We start from the raw sequence: 19,342 nt of genomic DNA, 5'->3' as shown, positions 1-19,342 counted from the left end.
AAAGTTGTGGTGGTATCATGGCACATGTTATAATAGTACTGTATATCAATATATTCAGAAAAATAATGTAGCTATAAATGATCGCAAATGCCACTATTGGATTGTACACAAACTAAAAGGGTGGTTTTAATTGTCTGCTGCCCTCTAGCGGACAATATAATCCATGTTTCCTTAAATTCAAATGGGAGTTGACACCCACGCACATCACCAATGCAGTTGTTGAAAATGTTTCATCAGTAATTAATCAATCCATCCATCCATCCATTTTTTGAATAGCCGCTTATCTTCATTAGGGTTGCAGGCTTGCTGGTGCCAACCCCAATTGACTTAGTTTTCAGTCCTAAATGTTGTCGCATTCAACTAGAAGCGTGAGCAAAACATCACAGCACGGAGTTTATTTGATCTCTAAACGAGATCAAGGGCATCCGAAGTGACCCACCACACAGAAAAGGCCCTGAGCGAAGACATCAAGATACAACAAGAACTGACCTTGTCGCTTCGAGAAAACGGAGGAAAAAACGTGCTCCGGAAAGTGACGCTGTCCTCTCACGTGTTGACTGGAAAGCATGCATATGCGTTCGCATTTCGAAATGACAAAGCATGGCTTCAGAAATGTTTGCCGCTTTCTTATTCTTGTTGAATCTGGTGAAAATGGTATCCTTGCATTGCAGAAATGTCGGCAGAGTCACTTTTCAGCACAACTGGTCAAACACCAAATATGTGGCCCCCTCAGGTGTACAGTTGTTGTTTTGGCAATGGCTGACATTATCTCTGTCTTCCATTTCTCTGAAGAAATGGGATGCAGGTTTGCAAAGGAGGGTCTCTCTGAGACACCGTAATGCGCGTGCTTCACCTGATGTCACTAAATAGTCCCTTACGACAATAGATGACCATTTTTATCCTAGCAGAGTACTTCCATCCATCCTTCATTTATTCTTGCTAATGCCCCCTTTTTGGACTTCCTATTATTGTGCTCATAAGTTGTTAACAACATATTACCAATATAAAATAATTATAATTAAAGTTTTATCAACAGGAATGAAAATAAACACGTTTAACACCCCTTAAGGGTTTGTCTCAAAGTAGTGTGCTGCCCCCTATTGGCGAAGAGTATTTATTACATGATCATGCAGGAACACACTTCTCCCGCAGTCGACAATGGCACATTGTTAGCAAAAATAAAACAAACAAACAAACAAAATAAATAAATGTAAAATCAAATAATTTCTCAAGGCACACCTGACTCTTGAGGAACACCAATGTGCGTGGAAAAACACAGCTCCAGGGTATGTAATATATTAAAAAAAAAGACATGAACCATATCACAACAAAACATTTTTATATAAAACATTTTAAATGGACAGTCAATGACAAAAACAACAAAAATTAACAGTGGCAGTCAAAGGGGTGGCTAATGTTGAAGGTTTTGAGGGCAACTATGAAGAGGAGCCACTTTTGTCACTAGAATAGCGTCAGGAGAACCATTACTAAATCAAGCTGCCACCCCCCCAAGGCCGCCACACCGCATGCTCGTATTCACTCGGCTCTGACCGCTAGCCGAAGTCGCTGATGGTATTCATTTAAATGGCAAGGAAAGATGCAAACGTCTCGGATGTCAAATACGAAAGACACAAGTTTCATGCAAAACTTTTTTTTTTTTTTTTTAGACTTGACAATTGCTCATGCTGATTTGTCCATGCCTTAACTGACCTCATTTGAGAGCATTTTGCAGTTGGTTAACTAGAATGTGCTGAGGACACTTAGCATCTTTGGCTAGTCCTTTTTTTTCCTTGTTTGCGTTTAGTCCAGAACACATTCTACAGCTGAATGTATAGATTGAAAAAAAAGACATTTTTTTATTATGAGCAGCACATACAATCCACATGAGTAGAAATCTGCCACGTTTCACACAATTTAAAACAACCTGATGTGTGCAGATTTGCTCACTTTAAATGTTCAGTCTGCTTTACAAAATGCAACATTGAACTAAACCAAAGTAGTACTTTTGACCAAGTTGTTCAAGTTACCTGAAAATGCGGACATAAGGAAAATAACATTCGGTATATTGTGATGTATTGTCAAATATCATGCTAAATAATTTCATAAACAAAAACAACAACAGTCTGCTAGTGTTACATGCATACCTTTAGTTCTTCTTTTGGTATGTTTTTTTTTAAAATACGTTTGCTCAGAATAATAATAATAATAATAATAATAATAATAATAATAATGATGATGAAAAAAATAACTTGCACCTTTTTAGAAGGTACAACACTCGTGGATATAAAAAGAACACAGAGTAAATAAAGACAGCAATAGGATCATCAAGGATAATGACATAAACAAAGATATTTATACACATTCCAAAAAATGTGCTTTCTACAAATCTTTGGAACAAAATCAAAAAGCCAAAAAAAAAGCCACATTTGGAAATATAGAATACAATAGTATAGAAATATGCACAATAGTAAGGTTGTTTTGCATTTCAACATTTTTTTTCCTTGACAGAATCTCTCTCAGAACTACCTATTTTGTTTTTTTTTGTTTTTTTAGGAAGACAATCATTGTTGGAGTTGCTCGTTAATTATGGAGCCTGAGGAAAGAATCTAATGTCTACATGACGAATACTTGAAATAAAGAAACGACTCAAAGTAACTGTGCCGTCAGCGTAGTTTTACGTGAAAATTTGGCAGATGCAAAAATTACTTTACAGATGCTTGTTTTGGGTTCATAGGGCCTCAACATATTCTAATGAGGATTTAGTAGGATCTCATACAAAAGCTTGCGTGAAGGTTACTTAAGAGTGATTTTCAAAACAGAATATCCTCTTACAACGTAGATTTGTGTTTGTCAAATAGTACCCTCCACGCTAATAGCTGTCAAATTAATTTCAGAAAATAATAACACCTTCTCCATCCAGATTTGACTTTTTAAAAAATGTATGTTTTAACGGATATCAGCACGTCATGTGAGACATCCTTTGCACAAGAAACACCATCTGGCAAGTGGACCTGGCATCTGTAAAGCTAGACATATTTAGAGTGATGCCGTTTTCCGTAATGGAACAAAAGCGTTTTAACATCGTCCTGAAACACAAACACCCAGCTGATGTCCAGTAAAATTACAGGAAAGCCATGCCGATCAAACCTCCCGGCAGCCTGTATTAATGGATATATTCGCTATAATACATATTTATGATACACATTTGATGTAGTTATCTGCAGATAAAATGTTTTATACTTAAAATAATGCAACTTTACAATTGAAAAAGCCTTACATCTAAAAACCAGTTGAGTCACTAAACCATGTCATGGCCTTTACTTGAGGAAAGAGGGCGTTAGTAAGCTTTTCTGCCATTAAAAAAAACCACATGATTTTTTTCCTTTAACTCTATCCTACCAAATTCTGGGTGAGAACATGTTGGGCCAAAATCTAGCTAAAAGTGTAGCTGACACCAAGAAGAATAAAATAAGGATAATAACTCCAAATAACAACAAATTTGGTAACTTTGACTCTAAACTAATTTGTTTGCATATCATAATTTTAAAGGTTCACCGTTTCCATATAGCGACAAAACATGAGGTAAGGAACAGTGCTAGTAAGCCTCCCTCCCTCCCCCAGCTTTCAGTCGTCTCTCCAAGCTGCCATGTTGCGTTTCTCTGCCTGCCGGCGCACGGCGGGAAAAGAAATCCTCTCCTGCGCTATCGCATCGCAATCCATCAGTGAGCGTTTTCTAGCGTCCTACTGCCACAGTTGAGCTTGAATGTGCATGTCATTCTCAAAGATGTCTGACGAAAAATTCAAAGGTAAACGGAAACCGCCTTCGGAAGAACATCTGGGCTCCATCACACGTTTTGTGCTGCTGAGTGTGGAAGGGCTGAGAAGGGGGACTATAATACAGCCGTGCAATAAGGGAAGGTGGTATTTTTGCCTCGTTTTCTCTCTCACAGTAGTTTCCTTTGAATGCAAAGACCACCCATCAGTCATTGATACAGCATTCCTCTATTTTTGTGTATATAAGAAAACATGGGACGTCTCTGGGATGGGAACTTGGTGTGGTTGAATCCAAGCTGGGTGCAGTCCGTTTTCACAATAGAGGGAGCGCTTTCAAATAACTCGCTGCGAGGGCTCCAGGGAAATGTAGTGTCTTTAATATGGGGTGAATCTACTGTAGCCTCCCCTGTACAACGTGGCCTGCAATTTGCAAAAAGCAAAACTCATTTAAGAAAATGTCCGGAAAGGACATCTCACTAATGCTTAAAGGACACTCTAATAGGGTTTCTCTCTCTCTCTTTCTCTCTGGACCAAAATTGTAAATTGTCTTATACAAACACTGAGATATTGCAGGCATCTTTGTGAAGCTGAACTCTGAATTTTTCCTCCTCTCCAAACTTGTTGCCCATCAATTTCATGTACATTTGTCATAATACAAGGCAAATCTACATTTACATGGTTATAATTGGTCATAATAGCCTCATGAGGAAAACCATAACTACAAATAGGCCTGTGACAACATCAGCTTGTTGCTCCTGGTTTATAGTAAATGCAAATGACTTACCATGGCTCCAACACCGTAAGCCGCTGGGGTAAGCGCAGCATGGTAGGGGTCTGCTGTGTAGACTCGTCCATAGCTTTAGAAGAAAGAAACAAAACAAGCAAGCTTCAATCTTGTAACAAACTATACAAAATTAAAACAGCACATAGTCAGACTGAAATTGTCTCACAGTATTTTCTGTTTCTTTCTTTCCTATGCAGGGCAAAAGTACGGAGCCCCTAAAGGGATCTTCCACGGGATCTCGCAATCTTACGTCCTACGTCAGTGAACCGGAAGTTAAACAAACACAGCAATGGAGCAGCCTGAGCCTACACATCATCAGTGGGAGAAGTTTATTCATTTTTATTTTAGTATTGGCCTAACATATAAAGACATCAAATCCGTTCTTGCACCTAGACATGACTGTGACATAAGTGTGAGACATATGAAAAGAATATTTAGGGCAAGGGGGCGTTCTTGTCGTAACAGGTACTTGAGTAGAGTTGGCAAGACAGCGGCAGATTCGGACTTTTGCAATCAATACCTCTCAGTCAAAACGTTGTCTGAACACCAATGATGGCTCTATCCTTCATGAACGACACAAACTACTTGCTACAATGTCAAAAAAAAGACATTTGTAAAATATTTAAACCGTCTTTTGTCCCTTAAGGGACCCGAGTTCAGATCCAACTGGCTCTGGCCTGTGTGGCGTTAGCATGTTCTCCCCGAGCGTGCGTGTGTTCTCTCTGGGCACTCCAGCTTCCTCCCACATTACAAAAACATGCATGGCCGGTGTATTGGTCACTCTAAATTGTCCTTAGGTGTGATCGGGTACGTTAACAATCGTCCGTCTCCAACAGTCCAGGGTGTCCGCTGCCTACCCGCCTGAACTCAGCTGGGATAGGCACCAGTAAGCCTGCGACCCTTGTGAGGATTGACGGCTATAGAAAATGGATGGATCCATTTGGTGGGCAATCACTTTACACTGTGTGATGCGTGCAGCGATGTATATGACTCAAATTGAAGAGAAAAAAAATCTTGGCAGTTCACGCCAAGATTCGTATTACATTACCAACAAGTAACTGTGTGTGTAAGTTAGCAGGTGAGTCCGCTCACCTGTCACTGTAAGCTGCTGCCGCTGCCGCCGCAGCCGCGGGTGTGGCCACAGCTGTTGGCTGGGCATAACGGTACGCAGCGTAGCCTCCCTGTGATGAGAAATTCGAGAGAGAAACAGACAAGGAAGGAAAAGAAATATGAAAATCCTGCTTATCATTGTCTATACAGGAGGAAGCCATCAGCCAACTACAGAGTTACAGTGTGAGGGAAAGGAGAAAGATTAACGAGCAGACGGTCAGCAAAAGACTAATCTGGTGCAGCATTCACAAGAATGTAGCTCAGGCTCTGTGTGCCTCTCTCCCTCCATGACTAACCCGCACAAACAGATCCACAAATTGTGCATAATGTGCCCTTTTCCCCCCGTTAAGTTGGGCATGGAGGGAGAATAGTACTTGATATGTGGCCCTACCAAAAACATACAGTTAAAAGAAAAGTAAAGAGATGGAAAAGTGTCATTGGTACACTACGGACACACAAAAACACTACAGGTGTGCATTTCTCGCTCACACAGGTACATAAAAACAACCTCAGGTGGTCAAGCGACCAATCACATACAAAGCATGCTTACCCCCCAAACTCTGATATGAACTGTTTATGAGACCAAGCATCCCTCCATCAACACAGACTGCTGCATTCTAGCCTACAAATCAGTCATGACCACATCCAGCAGCAGCACACACGTTTGCGTCGCAGGGGTATTGGGGAAGACTGGACCCGCAGAGGATGGGCAAAAACAAACAAAAAAGTGATGCAGGAAGGGGGTGAAGAAGAGCTTAACTGAGAAGTAATGAAGAAAACGAATGGTGGATTGGAGAAGAAATGTAAAGTGTGAGGGAAAGGAGGATTTAAAGGTAGGGGTGGGTCAGCCTTATAAGTACATTATGTGTGCATGCCGACACTGATTTGAGTTAACATGCCACAAAGTGAAACACACAGGGAGACTCCTGGAAGGGGTCTGAATCAGCTCATCAACAAACTAATTACAAAGCACCTCAAATTCTGCCCGCTTCAGTCTCACCATGACACTCGTTTCTTTTCCTACCTTGTCGTTACTAATGGATTTTGGTTGCTGCATGGATAAGTCTTTCTGTGCTCCACAACTGCTTCTATATATATATATATATATATATATATATATATATATATATATATATATATATATATATATATATATATATATATATTCAATTTTCTGAGACTATATATTCCAATTACTGAGGGGTGAACCGATTAGTTGTCTAGTCATCTTTATTAAGCTGCATGGTCGACTGATTTCTAGTCATCTGTTTCTTTTTATTCATAGAATTTGTGTGTCAGCGTATACCACTGATGCTTCAAGCATGTAAAATTTCTGTCGTTTATGGAAAATTAGTATCATGGTCTTACGGTGGAACAGAGCCTGCTAGAGTAAGGACCAGAAGAAGAGTGGCTGGCTCATTGAATAGAAAAAACATGTGCAGGTCTCTCATCAATTACAACATGCAGTGCAATGGTGAGTTGTATTTTTAATCCTTTGATTTTATACCTGTTCATCAAAATGTCTTCAAAACCATTTTGCAAAAAAGGTTAGGGAGCATTACACTGTGCTAATGCAAAAGGGCCACGATGTCATTGCTTAATGAATCATATTAAGTTATTTAATGCCTCCTTATTACCCAGGTATTTTCTATTGGCTGATTTTGAGCTGTTATTGGAAAGGAGGGTATTGCATACAGCATATGCACTCACCCTTTAGGTATACTTGCAGTTTCAAATGGTAAGCACTAAGGTTTAGCTGCGATTGACACTGCCCATGAAGTATCAATTTAACTTTTGCGAGTGTACTTCTGTGCTACATTAACCGATTGTAAAAATCAGAACCATAACCTTTTTAATTCAACTAATTCCTCCGGAGTTTTCCATTATAGGGTTAACTTTTACATCAATATAAACTGCAAACACCATGTTTTTCACAAGCTGTATAAAAATAAAACCTGGTCTTAATAACTCCCCCCTTGGACCAAATATGTTCTCCCCCTTCCGCAACTCCACCCTTGTCAGAATTCAGTGAGTTAGTAGAAGAGGACAGAGAAGGCATCTCAATCTTAGATGGTCAAAAAATGTCTAGCAGCACGCAGTCATTGGAGACGAGGAGGATGCACACTGGCTCTCGCGTGGAGAGTGTCAACCCTACCTGAGGCAATCTGCCACTAATGTCCTGAAACACTAGTCTACAGAGAGAACAGAAACAGCTCTTGTCAACCTGTTCACGCATTCGCATGCACCATTACGCACTCATAACTGTAATGGTACACAACTCACAAAAGCACAGAGGCAAACCCTTGAGGAGAACGCTCGTGAATGTGCAAGTATCTATATAACATGTGCAATTTGTTGTAATGTAATAATGACTTCAGTAATGAGGATTGCGGTGATGCTGAAAACACTCAAGAGGACGTCTTCGTGGGTTTGGTCTGTGCCATTGTCACACTACTGGCAAGACAGAGTCGAAACACAAGGGAGGAAAGGGCGAGGCAGCGGGCGGAGCGACACTTATACTTACATAAAGATCAGCGGCACCGTAAAAACCATCCTGATAGGCCATCACGCTGAGAGAGAGAAAGAGAGCAAGGAAAGAAACAAACCAAAGAGTGGGGGCGGGGGGGTGTTTTAAAAAACAAAACAAAACAAAACAAACAAAAAAAAGTGGCGTGATGTTGCCACCAGGTGGCCAATGTAGGGAAAAAGAAATAGTTTCCAAACAGGTTGTGAGAGAGAGAAGAGAAAGAAAAGTGAGATTATTACACACCGTGCAACATGCAAGAAAAACAAAAACACCTGATTGCATCCAAAAATGCACAAATAAAACACAGGTGTTATATCTCCATCCCACTTTGCTGAAGATCATATTACCAAAGTGGATATAGTACAAAGATATTGTATGAGCTCAGCGAAGCCTCAAAGTATCATACATATATAGAAATAAAATGCACACTATTCAAAACCACAAGGTTTTGCCAAAACATGCTTTGAACTGTACAATTTAGCAAGGAGAGGTGTTCACCCAGGGTAGGTGGGGATGGCAGCTTGCGGCACAGCCGCCCTGACTGCACTGTAGACGGGCCGCGCGCGACCCCGCAGAGCACCGCGGAAGGTCGCCGCGGCCGTGGAGGCGGCGGCCGCCGCCGCCGCCGCTGGGTAGGGAAAGCCCGGGACTGATTGAAAAACAAAACACAGATGCGAGAACAACAATTAAAGTCAAATGGGAAATATAATGATACATCAACTCATTTTCACAGTTGGTAATCATACCTGTGTATAGCTCTGGACTGTACATGGCTCCCATCACAGGACTTAACTTCCATCCAGCTGAAGACAAACATGAAACGAAGCAAATCTCAAAAAAATTACTGAACAACCGCACCTGAGCCAAAATAAATTTCTTTACAGTAGTATGTTCTATGTGGCCTCACTAGTCTAGACATGGCAATCTGATTAACACAGTACGGCTTTGTGAAAAAGTAATTACACATTTTTATCCATGTCAGGGGGGCACTTGCTGTTGACTGAAAATGACATCACAATTACCTGTTTACTGGACTTGTCATGTGACAATCACAAGCTAAGTCTTAATTGGCCATCACCCAAATTCTGAGCAACTGTGGTGGATTTTGCTGCTCAATTCATATTCCACAAAGATAATATTTATCAGAGTACTGGCTTTCAACAAGTGCAGTGCCATCGAACATATGAATGATTTCCCCTTATTATGTAAACAAGAAATAGATGAAGAGCACTCAATGTACACCAGCTTTATGACACTAAAATACAGTAACATATTTTGGGGGGTGCGATCTGCCCTACGGTGCAATATTTAACTATGCATGCTCTTATTTCTTCACTCGATATTTTTATCTTTGTGTACGGATTTAGGTCATGTTTTTTTCTTTTTTAATTTAAATTTTGTAAAAAAGAAACTTACACCAACATGTTGTATCTAGTCCTTACAATGATGACAAAAGCTTTCTCCGTGCAAAGTATAATCATTACTTCATTCACTGCCAGCACAGTAAAAATAGATCGCTGACGTCTACAGCCATCAATGATAATGAGGGTAGTGGGATTAACTTTGACCCACCTTTTAAAATAACACCCTCTGAGTGTGAATCAAAACTGAACATTATGATGTTTGTGACAGCTGATAAAGCGTTCACCAATATGTGTAAATGAGTCGCTTATTGCTATTGTAGTGTAAAACCTAAACAAGCCTTCAGAAATAAGAAATCTGCATGATTGCTGAAACCTGGCGGGTTGCCTTTCCAAGATTAAACGATAGATGTTATCCAATTTTCTGCTTCTCAACCCCAGTAAAACAGAGATGTTGATTATTGGCCCCACTCATCATCGGCACCTGCTTAAGAACACCACCCTGACCCTTGATAATAATTCTATTACACAAAGTGACTCAGCAGAAAACCTCGGTATAATATTCAACAACTCTCTTTTGAAACGCACATGAGGAACATTACGAGAACTGCATTTTTATCCATCCGTCCTAGCAACGCATAGACATGAACTCATGACTTTGTCACATCCCACATTGACTAGTATAACGTATTGTTCTCTGCTCTTCCCATGTCCAGCATCGAAGGTTTGCAGTCTGTAAAATGCTGCAATGAGACTCCTGACGAGAAAATTCAATCATATAGTCAACTTGCGAGTTGGCGATGAACGAAGTGAATGCTGCCGTGTTCAGGGGACGCCAGTGTGAATTTGTGATGTTTTCGGTTATTTTTTCACTAGTGGAGCACTTTGAGACCCTGCGGTGATTAAGGGCTATATTAATAAACATGACTTGACTCGGAAAGTAATACCATATGGTAGAGCTGCAAGACCCTCTCCATTGGAGTACGGGGTTGTCATCTTCTTGTTGGTCATCACTCTGGCTGTGGCATTGTTGACCTAAACAGAGGAGAACCATATGTTCACACAATGTTATCATATTCAAATAAACTATATTAAATCATCTATTTGATGTTAACTTGGATTGAATGAGGTTAAGAACTAGTTTATGGTGAAATGTTATTATTGATAATTGTCTCTTGACTTGGTTAATTCTGTTGATGAGCAGCAATGGAATTTGATGCATGCGTGTTTTTTGAAGGAGAGACATTAAAAACAAGGATCCCGTTAAATAGTCAGGCAATTTGCACATATACAATGCAACCAAAAGGCACACAACAAGTACTTCTTAATAGAAAAAGGCATTCAAAAAAAAGAAATCCAAGATCATTGCATGGCTATACCTTTAAAAAGGGAAGGAAAAAGAAAGTGAATTAAGCATCAGTTGAACACAATGCAAAAGGAAAAAAAAAAAACAATACATAAATTACATACAGCCATTCAAGAGCATCTGACATCAGCACAGGTGAGCACAACGAGCCAATCAGCAAGCATTGAGGCAGCAACAGCGCAATTAAAAAAAAAAAAAAAAAGGTCAGCAGCCCTCCCGATCACTTTGTACAGAAAAAAAAAAAAAACGGGAAGAGAGGGGACAGAGAAAGGACAGTAGGACAGTGGGATGCAGGTAGAGGAGCCAGTCCATATGAAAACACACAACATATACACTGTGAAGAGGAAGAGTGAAACGAGCCATCCGAATGTGCAAACCCTCTCATGAACAGACGCATACACATTCTACATTCTACATGTATACATGGAAAAGCGATCACATGGAGAATGGGGACATATTTGAGAATGAAACAAGAAAAAGAAAAGAAGAATGGGGAGGGGGGGTGCAAATGTCATTTCTGAGTCAGAAAATAAACAACAAATAGATAAATCAAACCAGTGTATGTTTAACACAGCCAGGCATCCCAGTCAATGTTGTACAGAAGGTAGACTTCAAAGCACGCAACCAACGCACACCATCAGAACCAAACTGGTCAAAAAGGCAATCAAGAAGACCGTGGAGTAAAAAAAAAAACAAAAAAAAAAAACACTTCTAAGTCATCAATTCACAGGCCTTAAAATGCTCTACTTTGGTGTGGACTCAATTTGAACTGCTCACACCCACTTTTGGTCCACATGTCACTCGTGTCCTCCCTCGACAACCGTCTGCAGATTCGCGAGCGGATGCACACAAAGTGACGATCAGCTGCTACGTGAAATGCAGTCACCCCATCCTCTCCGATACAGCTAACATAACACTCATGCTTCAGCATGCTGTCCCACTAAAGTACCAAAATGCAACTAGTGGCTGATATATGACAGGTAACGACATACGATGTCATACAGATGCCAAAATAGAGAGAGCGAGAGAAACGAGAGAGAGATAGAGAGAGAGCGAGAGAGAGAGAGAGAGAGAGAGAGAGTAAACCATGCAGGATACACAGCTCTGGAGTTCAATGCGGTTAGAGAGGTGATTGGAATGAATGCATAAGAAGTGCTGCGAGTCACAATTGTTGCACTTGCAGATAGATGCAGTACATTCAGTTACACAGGTGGCCTTCATTATGCCATGCGGTCAATCGCTATTCTCCAAATCGTTTCATTCTCCACCTCCCCAAAGGAATCACAGAATTAGCCAATCAGGACCTCTCAATCGATCTCCTGTGGCTGGGTGCATTTTTTTTTCCCAATTGGGGCAGATAGGGTGAGGGGAGAGGGGTTTCATTCAAAAGATGATGCCATGTACACAACTTACCGTTGCCGGGGGAACAGCGTGAGGACACGCGAGCAGTTACCGTGGAGACTGACAACAACAACATACAAAAATCATCAGGGAAATAGAGAAAATATGTGTAATAAAGAAATGATGAGCCAAATTAAAAAAAAAAAAACTAAAAACATAAAATGGAAAGAACACAACGATAATAATCACCTATAAAGAGGAAGCGTACACATATAAACAATCGCCTACATAGACCAAGCCAATCCAGCCACTCTAAAACCACAACACGCACATTAATTAAAAGAAAGAGTAAACATGAAAACTGATTCAGCACTAACCGGGAGGAAAACAAGAGGAAAAAAAAAACAACTTATTTATACTCTCCAGTGTGATTTGGACTGTATGACAGGACAAAAGAATATATGGAGGTATATGGAGGGCAGGAAGAGATGCATTGTGGGGGCCACAGACATAGTGACTGACAAACTGACTGGCGAAGGTGAAGAAGAGTGGAGAAAGATGACGGACAGGAGCAGAGGGGATGGTAGTGAGCTTTCCACTTAATCATTCGACACCCACGCGCGGAGAGAAAATAGTGTGGCGCATTCGCAATCACAATCATGCAGAGAAGCTTTACTTGCAAGAAAATCAGGGTTTCTGCAGGTGTCAGCAAAACTAATTCAATACTTTTTGATGCCATTTTGAACGCAACTTAAACAATTTTTATGCTTACATCCTACGGTAGGTACACACGTACAAACACCCAAATAGATAGACACATACATTCATACTTATACTGTATGGCTGTCAGTCAACTAAAATTTAAAACCGTAATGAATAACTCACAATCGATTGCTAATTAATCCCATACGTCGTATTTGTTCTAAACAGACTACATTTTTGTGTGTTTTTCATACTTTTAATTAACATAAAAGTGGGCAAATGTTCATCTAACGCAACTATGGTTGTATCACCTAATTCATTGACACGGTCATTTTACAGTGATTTATAGGTTTTTGATGTTGAAAACATACAAGATGCAGTCTACTATTGTGGAAGTCTGAGTTTCCCTGCTCAAGCTGCTGCCCCTGCCACCCGACCCCGGAACAAAGTGGTAGAAAATGGATGGAAAACATACGATGCAGTTAAAAGAAGTGTAAAACTGAGTGAGGTTGGCTTTGGTCCTTTTGATGCCATGAAAAGGCATTAGTGTTTAATGTTGAATGTTGGTGGCAAGAATAGGCGTTATCTTTTCCAAATTAAGAGCAAATTATTGCATTGTCATTAATGACGCAGCTTTCCTGCAAGCAAACCAGTAAAAACACAAATGATGTTATACGTCCTATCCTTAGAGATTGCTGAATAAAATATGTCGAACGTCTAAAGGGTAAATGACTTGGAGCACTCAAAGTGACAAGCTGGGCATGCACTCGGCTCTTGGCTCTCGCAAATGGGTCTGAGAGTGCCCATGCATTCTCCTTTACCTAGCTGCATTTTAACTGCTCGCCAGCAGCCTACCTTTTCATTTCATTAACTCTTCCGGGCGTTTTATTAATGCCATTGCACAAAGGCCTTAATTTTTACAAAATCAATTTCATGGTTTTTAATGCTTTGTAATAACCCGCTAAAACCCTGTAAATAAGATATACGACAAAGCAAACAGCAAACACATGGTATGTTTCAGTTTCAACACAACTTGCCACAAAAACCTGAGCTCATGCTGGCAAAGGCAAACTAAAAATAAAACCACAATGTGAGATCTTTTTTTTTTTTTGTGGAGGATGCAACACTGCGTGTAAACAATCTTTAGAAGCATCATAAATGACACCACACACCTCTCAGCAGTCTCATTCCCAAACAGTGGCGCTTGGAGACCTCGCCATGCATACATCGCTTCAAATCTTTGTAATGAACGGCATCTGATATCATGACCCCATCCATGCAGCATTCACTAAACTCCTAACACCAGCAAGCACTATTTTCACAAAAGGCTAATAACTGTCCCCTGCACTCAACCAGAACACAATAAGAGCCACTCATCACGATCAAAGATGGAGTGAAGATGGGAAACTGTGCAGGAAAGAGAACAAAAAGCAAACGTCCTCCATGCTTGTGAGAGAAGCAAGTATCATCAATCACTGCGTCTCCCCCGGCCATGCCTGTCGTGCTGCAACTCCACCCAGCATGCTTTGCAAACCACACAGCTTTGAAGAAACGGCAGGAACAAGAGTCAACATCAACAAGAAGTGCCGGCCACGCGGACGCCAGCGTGAGCGCCATGCTAGAGTAAAGGCAGACGGGTTAGAGTAGAACACAAAAACAGCCATCTGGAAAATGCCGAATGCCTCATTCTCATTGGACATGAAGGGAGAACAGAAGGAGGAAAATGGCCACCTTCAAATGAAATATGGGAGGTGGAGGGGTCAAGTTACCTCAATCTTACGTCCTTCCACCAGTGTGCCATGAAGCTTCTCTCGGGCCCTCTCCGCATCTGCGCTCGTCTCGAATGTTACGAAACCGAAACCCTGCAAGAAAGGCGGAGGAGTGGCAGGTTCTGAATGTGGACTTGGTTTATATTATTGGAAAATGCGCATGGATCTTCCCGACTGTCTTACCTTGGATCCCCTCTCGTTGAAAATGATCTCAACGTCAAGGATTTTGCCATATTGCTGCGACAAAAGAGAGGAAAATGAGCAGTACTGCATCTCTCCACACGGTGTCAGCACTGTTCAAGCATGGAAAGGAGTGGCAGTGAGCCAGAAGGGAGTCGGTCCTCCCAATATGTCTTCCACATGTGTGCGCCATATTCATGCGCATGCACACGTTTGACAAAATGTACTCCTTGTTTATATGCCTAAATGGCAGACAGACGAGTGGGCGTGCTAATTTCAAGCGACACAAACCAAAGACTTTAGAAACAAGTTATAGAACTAGGCAGGCTCCAACAGTCCAAAGTGATTTATCTTGTGGCGATTCAATGTGGGAGGGGGGAACTGAAAAATGGTGAATAATTCAGTCTGCATACCCCAAACATCTGCCGCAGGTCAGGGTCTCGGAAGCGGAAGGGAATGTTGGACACGTGGAGGCGTTTGGGTGTCCCCTTGGCGTCTGAATCATCTCCGATGCTCCCCCCGCCGCCGCTGCCCCCTCCTCCTCCCGAGCCTGGCTGGCCATCAATCTGAGAGGAGCCATCTGACTGCTGGGCCGCAGGGACAGAGAAGGAAAGAACACACAATCCAAATAAATGTTGTCATTTACCTACGTATCGTTTCGGCCACCGCATGAGGAATTAATGTGAACGAAAGTCAAAAGTGACATTTTCAATAACGCAAATTAGGAAACTGTTGGTAACAACATGTCTGACAAACACAAAAAGATTAATATCAGCTCCGGTATTGATTCAGGCTATTTGTTTTGCTTCGTCAACCTAATCCATTATGTTTTCAATATTTGGCACTAACGTGACATGCTACATAAATGGTGTTAGCCATCAAAACAATTATTTGGGTATTTTGATGGATGTTTTGTGCTAAACTCTTCCTAACCCCCTCACTGGGTGGATGTGGGTTTTCAGCACATTGTGTTTTTTTGCGTTTACCCAGGGTTGCTTTAACCGTTCTTGACCCAGCAGTTTGGAGTCGGAGATTAGATTAGGGCGGGCTGAACAAATGAAGCTGGTGACCATTTTGCGCAGCTTTAAGTACTGTCGTTTAAGTAAATTTAAACCAGTGCTTTAAGTGGGGGGGAAAAAAAAATAGGTGCTGGTACTGCCTTAACGTAACATACTGTGACTCGTTGTGACAACCCATGAGCGAGGAAAATTGCTTTTTCTTGGAAAACATCGGGGACAAAAGGTTTTCTTGTTAACCCTAGCTATACGTATGACCTGGCAACCTATTTATAGGTAGCTTCAATTCCTGAGCATCTCATATTGGAGCAAAATTTTGACCCAGTGCGTGAGCTGAGTTTACTTGTTTTTGCATTGCCGTCAAACTGTTGCACCCGACATGAACAAGATAATGTCATTCTGATATCACGTTGAATCGCCAATTAAAGGCTATAAAAAATGACTTCATTATGTTTGTATTATAGGGCGCCTGTTGCCAGTGTCTCGTGGTGGCTCCAGTGTTATAGCAGCATCTAGCATAAATTGGCCACTCAAGCAGTCTGATTATTTTCTCAAGCAGTCTGATTTTTTACAGTCGGCAACATCAATCCTGTGATTTTGAGGACACCTCGGCACATAGACCAAAATATATGGGGATACATTTGTCTAATGTCTCACTAATGTTTCTGGACAGGAAAACAGTGTTTAACTTTAGCGGATTAAATTTAAGTTCACAAAAAGGTTAATCAAGCAAGAAAAATGAAAAAGTGTGTTATAAATCATAATTAAGTGTATACAGTTATTCAGTGGAAATGTGTTATTTGGTCTTCAGTGTTTATAACTGTTTTTTAGGCAGCAAAAATATCTAAAAGTATGTATTTTTTATCAGACTACTTCAAGGTTTGGTAGAAATATCAGGCAGATATTGGAATACCAAAATACTCAATAGGTGCAGGCCTAGTGGAATTGATTCAACATTGGCAAACTCCCTACTGGACCCAGTGCTGGGTTAGACATTTCACCCAATTGGGTTACTTTTCGTTATTGCAATGAACTCCTTAAAATATTTGGAAATTCAGTTTCCTTAATTGATTATACACAAGACATGTTTTTTGTAGGCTCCCACTACTCGTGGGGGGATAAGCCTCCATGGATGAATGAAAATGGATGAATGTGAAAATGGACTTTGGGTTGAAAAAAAGGTGAATTTCTCAATACCTAACCAAAAATATGCTGGGGTCCACTATCTGTTTAAATGTTTCCATTTCATAAAAATTAGATTTGAAGCTAAAATATCAATCAAGCATGTAGTTTTCCTGGATTATACTTAACTAATACCTCATTATCATTATGATCTGCTGTTGACTGACTAGGTGAAATTATATGGCCTGCAGCCTCATTAAAGACCCATTTAGACTAGATTTACATGTAAGGTTTCTTTCCCTCTGAAGGGCTAATAGCAACAACATGTGAATTCTGCAATGCCCTACCAGATCAAGCGTGTTTTTTCTAATTCGATAAGACAGAAAATACCCTCAGCGTCTTCACATGTCATGGGATGCGGAGAAGAAGAGGGATGCTGACACTCACTTGGCCACCGAGGCTGTTGACAACATTGACGACACTGTTCACTGCTCCGCCGGCTTCCACTGGGCCCTGCACTGCGCCCGCCGCATACAAGCTGCCACCGTAATCCAGGGCAAGGCCGTTTTGGGGAGGAGGTGGAGGAGGAGGAGGGAAGGCTGCGAAAGGCGGCGGCACGAGTCCCTCCTGACCAGAAGTACTATCCTGGGAACCCTGCAGGAAGGAAGGGCGAAAAGCTCAGTTGGCAACTTTCCCTTGCGTCTCCAACCTGGCCCGTCAGATGACCGCATGGATGCCACTTTTCCATAAGCCATGGTTGGAGTCATCCGGGTGTGATTTAAATATTTGCATTCCCCCATATGTGTGTGTGTGTGTGTGTGTGTGTGGAAATGTGCCTCCACCCCCAACCGATCAAATATTCACTGCACACATCTATTATTGAGGGTCGCATGCCCTCATGCTCGGTGTTATACAATCATGTGTGGCATGCCAGCACACACACTCGCTAACATCTCTACATACAAACCACCTTTGACACGCAAACACCCACACACCTCACGCAAAGCCGCCAACTGTTAGCATGGAAGCCTGCCCAAGTGCCCGTTAGTGGTCCGGAATATACTTGTGGATGTTACAGTGGGCGGAGGAGAAAAAAAAGGCATGCACAAAAGGCAGCCTATAACGAACACGCACTGTGAGCCGGTGGCTGTGGGAGGGTTACCCTAAATGGTCACAGGCGATGGACAGAAATTGGGGGAGGGGTACCAAAGGTGATGAGTGACCCAAGAAGCATGGACTGTGTCGGCTGCGCAGTGCCGAAGAGAAAGCTCCATTTGTAAATACTCACCACCAATAACCTTCTTAATATCAGTACAATTTGTAAATAATGTTGATGATAAAGCAGTTTTGAAAAACAAAAAGTTCTATTTTCCAATTATTTTATTTAAAAATGTTTTTAATTGACAATGCAATTTGTCATTATCTTTATGATTGTAATGTCAGAAAATGTGTGAAAAAGGTTGATAATTAATTTCTAAAACTTGAAAATGTTACATTTTGATTCAGCACCATGATAACCATTCTGGTTTCATAAAGCACTCAAGAACTCAGAGAATATTCCTAGTCCAGGGACTGAAATTTGGAGCAAAATCAAAGTTCAATTAGATGTCAATCAACTAATACTTGCACTTCTAATATTCATATGGGTCAACTATTTTTTAAAATAAATTAACTATGAGCTGACAGCGTGCACGCAAACATCAAAGTGTGTGATCTTGCAGACGGTGAAGATTTTTGGCTCAAGGAATTTCACTTTGCAAAAATGCTTTCGTTAGCAAGTTGGTTGTATACTGTTGAAGAAATGCACTTTGGATATGTAAAAGTTTTCTAGGTCAACTGGGTTTTCGTTTCAATTAAGTGACTGATAAGGACAGAGAAAGCACTTCATTCGGGTATTCATCCAGTTTACTCCAGGATTCGGGTCAATATCTGGTTAGTTTTATTTTAGAAAGAAAAAAAAATCCTAATTGGGTTGATTGCAAATAATGTCACATTTGCTCATTAAAATGCATGAGGTCCGCATTGTTAAGCTAAAGTATAAAAGGTGACATCCAGTACAGTATTTGCATTATTTTGGAAGAGGACAACATTTCAACAAACTTTAATTGACAAACGCTGCATGGAACAGCAGACAAATGGCTGACAAGTAGAGGCCTCAAAGTGAGGAAAAAGAAAGTTTGAGGAAAAAATAAGCCTTATTGTACAATAGCTTTCACTTTGCAGTCCAGCTAGCAAATTCTGTGTTGCTATTTTTCACGAAAACTAAAACACATTCAAGTCACAAGTTTTA

The 19,342-nt window shown here is 40.9% G+C and overlaps 1 protein-coding gene across 5 annotated transcripts in view; it reads right to left on the bottom strand.

Moving 5' to 3' along the window:
- Positions 1-1,322: 1,322 nt before the first annotated feature.
- The window catches only part of rbfox2 (RNA binding fox-1 homolog 2), a 42,753-nt gene continuing 24,733 nt past the window's right edge, over positions 1,323-19,342 (bottom strand). For 2 of the 5 annotated variants that reach the window (XM_088419210.1, XM_088419214.1), the window contains 11 exons: positions 17,500-17,706; positions 15,328-15,501; positions 14,918-14,971; positions 14,735-14,827; positions 10,504-10,591; positions 8,942-8,998; positions 8,694-8,844; positions 8,193-8,238; positions 5,651-5,739; positions 4,559-4,631; positions 1,323-4,194 (listed from right to left, as the gene is read on the bottom strand). In XM_088419210.1, coding sequence (XP_088275336.1) covers positions 4,150-4,194; positions 4,559-4,631; positions 5,651-5,739; positions 8,193-8,238; positions 8,694-8,844; positions 8,942-8,998; positions 10,504-10,591; positions 14,735-14,827; positions 14,918-14,971; positions 15,328-15,501; positions 17,500-17,706 — 1,077 coding nt within the window. In that variant the 3' untranslated portion in view covers positions 1,323-4,149. Of the gene's footprint in view, positions 4,195-4,558; positions 4,632-5,650; positions 5,740-7,823; positions 7,861-8,192; positions 8,239-8,693; positions 8,845-8,941; positions 8,999-10,503; positions 10,592-14,734; positions 14,828-14,917; positions 14,972-15,327; positions 15,502-17,499; positions 17,707-19,342 lie in introns of those variants that run through there. The other 3 variants (XM_088419212.1, XM_088419211.1, XR_015866113.1) reach the window with 3 other exon arrangements.

This window comes from Hippichthys cyanospilos, chromosome 7 (assembly GCF_059441005.1).
Source record: "Hippichthys cyanospilos isolate Australia breed blue-spotted pipefish chromosome 7, RoL_Hcya_1.0, whole genome shotgun sequence".
Lineage (NCBI taxonomy): Eukaryota > Metazoa > Chordata > Actinopteri > Syngnathiformes > Syngnathidae > Hippichthys > Hippichthys cyanospilos.
This window is presented reverse-complemented; position numbering and strand designations above follow the sequence as displayed.